At 49.6% G+C, this 4,058-nt stretch overlaps 1 protein-coding gene across 1 annotated transcript; it reads left to right on the plus strand.

Moving 5' to 3' along the window:
- Positions 1–139: 139 nt before the first annotated feature.
- On the plus strand, positions 140–3,815 carry LOC125945391 (uncharacterized). Its single transcript, XM_049667138.1, has 3 exons — positions 140–480; positions 3,108–3,215; positions 3,789–3,815. The coding sequence occupies exons 1-3, from the start codon at positions 184–186 to the stop codon at positions 3,813–3,815; spliced, it is 432 nt and encodes a 143-aa protein (XP_049523095.1). The 5' UTR covers positions 140–183.
- The last annotated feature ends 243 nt before the right edge of the window (positions 3,816–4,058 follow it).

Here is a 4,058-nt window from a genome sequence, read left to right on the forward strand (position 1 = left end):
ACTAGCAATACTGATTGGACTGACCAAGGATATAGTTTCAGAACAGCCTACCTATATAAGTTCTTGCACATATTGCATAACTAGGTAGTCATTCAATGAATTGGTCACGTGAACAATCACGTTTTCTACACAGGACTCGATGTGCATTCTTCCGCCATTGCTCTACCGTGATTCTCCGGCACGATGACCGTGTTCGGTGACACGCTGGCCATGGTCCTGGTCGTCATCGGAGCAGCGCTGACGGGCCTGCTTATCTGGCTGCTGATACGCAAGTACGACCGCGAACACGGTATCGACGGCGCCTCGCGTCGCAAAGCCGACGCAGGCATGTCACCGCTTTCGGGCGAGACTGCGTCACCCGTGAGCCCCGTCTGTGGCCACGAGGTTGCCCCTGAAGGAGGGCCCCGTGAAACGGCGCAATCCACGGACGCCCTCAGGATGTGTCCCATCACTGCGTTCTCGGGCAAAGAACCAACGCCGGTGAGCCGTAGCTGGTCGCGCGCCCTTGTGAAGACTACTGCACTCGATGGACAGGTTAACAGAACACTGAAGAGAAACAATGAATGAGATTAGCTTAATTAATGATTCTATCCGAAAAAATTGGAAATTTTGTGGTAAAAGAATCATTTCTGGAACAGAAAATGAAGGTTAAATGTGCTTCTATTTTTCTAGCTAAACTTTAATGTCTGCGAATCAGTGTGTCGTCAAGGATTTCAAAGTATTTCTTTTGTGTTGGGGCTGCCGTGGCACTGTACATCCTATTGAAACTTCTTAAGTTCAGTCTTTGACTTCTTTGGAATACAATGTACCCCGTCATTGCATATGAAACGTTAGCTGTGCGCAAACATGACGTTACGGTGGACTGGTGCGCGAACTTCGAGGCGGCGTCCCTACCGGTCTCTTTTTCTTGTGTGTCTTTTATGGCTTCACAAAGTACCTCTTTTCGCAAGAGTGACTTTATTCGCATTGTAGAACAGTAGTTTAGTATTGAAGTTCAAACTAAGACTCTTTAAGAGTCCCTCTAAGCGACAGTTTTATTCTAGTGACTTCTCCGTTAGGATACACTGCAAACTCCCGTCAGACCGCAGCCGCTTTATCCGTTATATACCTTCTGATAGACTTTTTTTGATGAGTTATACACTAAACCCTTCCTTTAGTGAAATCGTTTTATCCGAAATATCGGTTTATTCGGAATCATCTGAAGTGCCAAAAACAATGCATGCATTTTAAATCAGCTCATTTGAAGAGCAGTATAGTGCCGGACCTCGCTTAGTTAGAACGAAGTGGCGAATCGAGAAATCCTCACAGGACAACCGATGCAAGTATATGCGGTAGCACTTTGCGTTTATTCGCATCAACAACGGAGAGGCCAAGAGCGATGCGAAGGTCAGTCCACCACATGATGCAAAACCATGTGTCTATCATGCGATGATTACCGAAATGCGCCACATCTGTTCACTGCTGTCCTCGGAATTTCTATAATGCCGTGCCCGTGATGTGACATTAAGAGGCGCACGATCGACTGCGACAATAACGTCGTCGCAGCACCAGCTCCCACACAAGACGCTTTTGACACGCAGGATAAGATTGATTTCATGTCGTGGTTTACTGCTCCCGACAAATTACAATGTTTGATGAGAAGAAGAAAAATGTCGCGTAACAGCAGCACAATGCAGCTTCCGTCTCCGGCTCTACGATAAATCAATGTTCGCATAAAAAGAAACTACTTGTTCATTCATTAAACATTTTCTTTGTAAAATACACACTGGTGGTATACTTAAAAAGAACAATATATTCCTTAAATCGCTATCGATAGCATTAATGCATAGCAGCGCACAGCAAATCGCTGGATTTCTGTTGTTCTGGATGGTCTGGGTTGCTTGGTTGTGGAAACCCAGTCCGATAAACTACGACGGAATGGAAGGTAGTACGTGAGGCAGGGATACTACCTGCATTGCATACTCAATGTACAGGCGCGTTGTAATGGCGTTATTTTGGCTTAAACTGTGAAGACTCTGTGTAGTAGGCGTACTGGTGTGTCATGAGGAAGCGGCCCTGACGTCGTTCAGTGGAAGAATATAAGCCACGTGCTGTAGCTGCTTGAGCTGGCAGAGGCGCCTTCGTGGAGGCCTTCGTGCTGTCGTTACGGTCTCGCGCTGATAGCAGGACACCATAGCCTCAGAGTCACCGTGGCGAGTGATAGGGCGAGAAAAAGGCTCTCTTCGCCGTGGTCATATAACGGCACAAACGTTCTCATTTAGTAGGGTGCCGGTCACAAGGTGCGCGATCTCAAAGCTAAAGAAAAGGAACGCGGTCACGTTACTGTTCCAGCTGCGACAATCAAGACCACCGAACAAAGCGTACACTCTCATGTCAGCGATGGAATGCTTTAATGGGTCATGACTTTTTAACACGAACCACGGCGAACTTATAATTCAGAATAAACGCAGATGAGTAACAAATACGTGTAGCGAGATCAGTGACGTCATCCACATCACTGTTTCAAAAGATACGCTCATAAAACTGACTCAAAGTGCATTTTTTCCTTGGACCTGCCCTACATAATTGTAAGACGATTTCTGTATGGCATCACATAGGTGCCATTGGACAGCCACACCTCCGGGTTTCTTGGTTCTTTAGTCAGAAGTACCCAGAGCTGTAACCTCGGCCTGAAGTGGTTCGCGCTATGAACTCTGTCCCACTGGACAAGTTCACAAACTCAATCCTCCGACACCGTACTGGTGGGGCTCTTCCCACTACCAAGCGGTAATGATGCAAACAATTTCTGGTGCTTCTACTTTGACGGGACCGTTGACAATGCATTATTTGTGGACCGAGTTCGTCGGTATGTTGCCTAATGTGACAGTAACCTAAAGCAATGAGGCAGGGTGCTATCAGTGGTAACAGAAAACAACGTGTTGTTGCCACTCATGTTACACATCTGCAAGAATCATAACAAATGTTGACAGATTTGGCCGGGCCAGTGAGAAGGCTTTATTGGTGAGGAACTAGCCTTCATGCTACCCTCCGATACAATGACCTAAGATCTCCAGACACGGCATGGGTATCGATAAGGCTTCTTTGTTTTCCGGTGTCGGCGAAACCAGGACGACGCTACTGCCCATGGCGGAGGACCCGTCGCCACGTCGTTGCCACCGAAGGATCCCCCGGGGACGTCTCCCATCACCTTGTCGTCCGGCGAAGAAGCACTATTGGTAAGGAGCCGGATGTTGTGCCGTGATATGACGTCTTCTATATATAGACCGTTTTATCGAGGGCACCGCTATTTTGCGATCACAGCGCCATTTATCGTCATGTGAGATCGCGCTGGAAGGTGCAGAGCGAACGGGCTCTTCACGACAAGTGGCACGTTTTCACGTTTTAACGAGCAGCTCTTGGCGCGCGTTCCTGCGTTGAGCGTCGGCGCACCTCGGCGTCGTAATACCTCGTAACCGTGCAAACGTGCACAGCGAAAGATGAAAGCCAACGCAGAGTGCGGCAGGAGATTAAAGGAGGAAGCATGATGCGGAAAGCAGAGGAGGAGTGGAGGGGAGATGGCCTGCGCATGCGCTGAGCTGCCGGCGGCCGCGGCATCCGCCGCATGGAGGTAAAAAATACTAAGTTTTTTTCCTTCCTCCATGTCCGCCGCCATGTGGGTGATCTCATCTGCGACTCCAAGGGGGGGCAGGGTGGCGTGAGGTGGGGAGGGCTACGCTCTTTCGCGGCGTCGGCTGCTGAGGTCAGTCCGCGGTACCAGCATGCGTGACGGGGATGACTGCTTCTGCAAGGGGGCGATGGCGAGTGGCTACGAGTAAGGCTCGATGTGACGCTCCCTTGGGTGTTGTCGCCGCTGACACCGGTGGCACGATTTCCCCGCGATGAAGGGCCGCTCTCGTCGTTGGTGAAACGAAAGCGTGCGATGAAAAGCGTAGTACCGCGCAAGAAGGGCTATGCGGCGACGATGACTACGATATGACGCCAGAGTACTGCGCGCCGTCTATACGAAAACAAAGCGCTGTATTAGCGAAGGTCTGTCTGCGGCGGCTGTTGTGAATCGC

Source organism: Dermacentor silvarum, chromosome 5 (assembly GCF_013339745.2).
Source record: "Dermacentor silvarum isolate Dsil-2018 chromosome 5, BIME_Dsil_1.4, whole genome shotgun sequence".
Taxonomy (NCBI): domain Eukaryota; kingdom Metazoa; phylum Arthropoda; class Arachnida; order Ixodida; family Ixodidae; genus Dermacentor; species Dermacentor silvarum.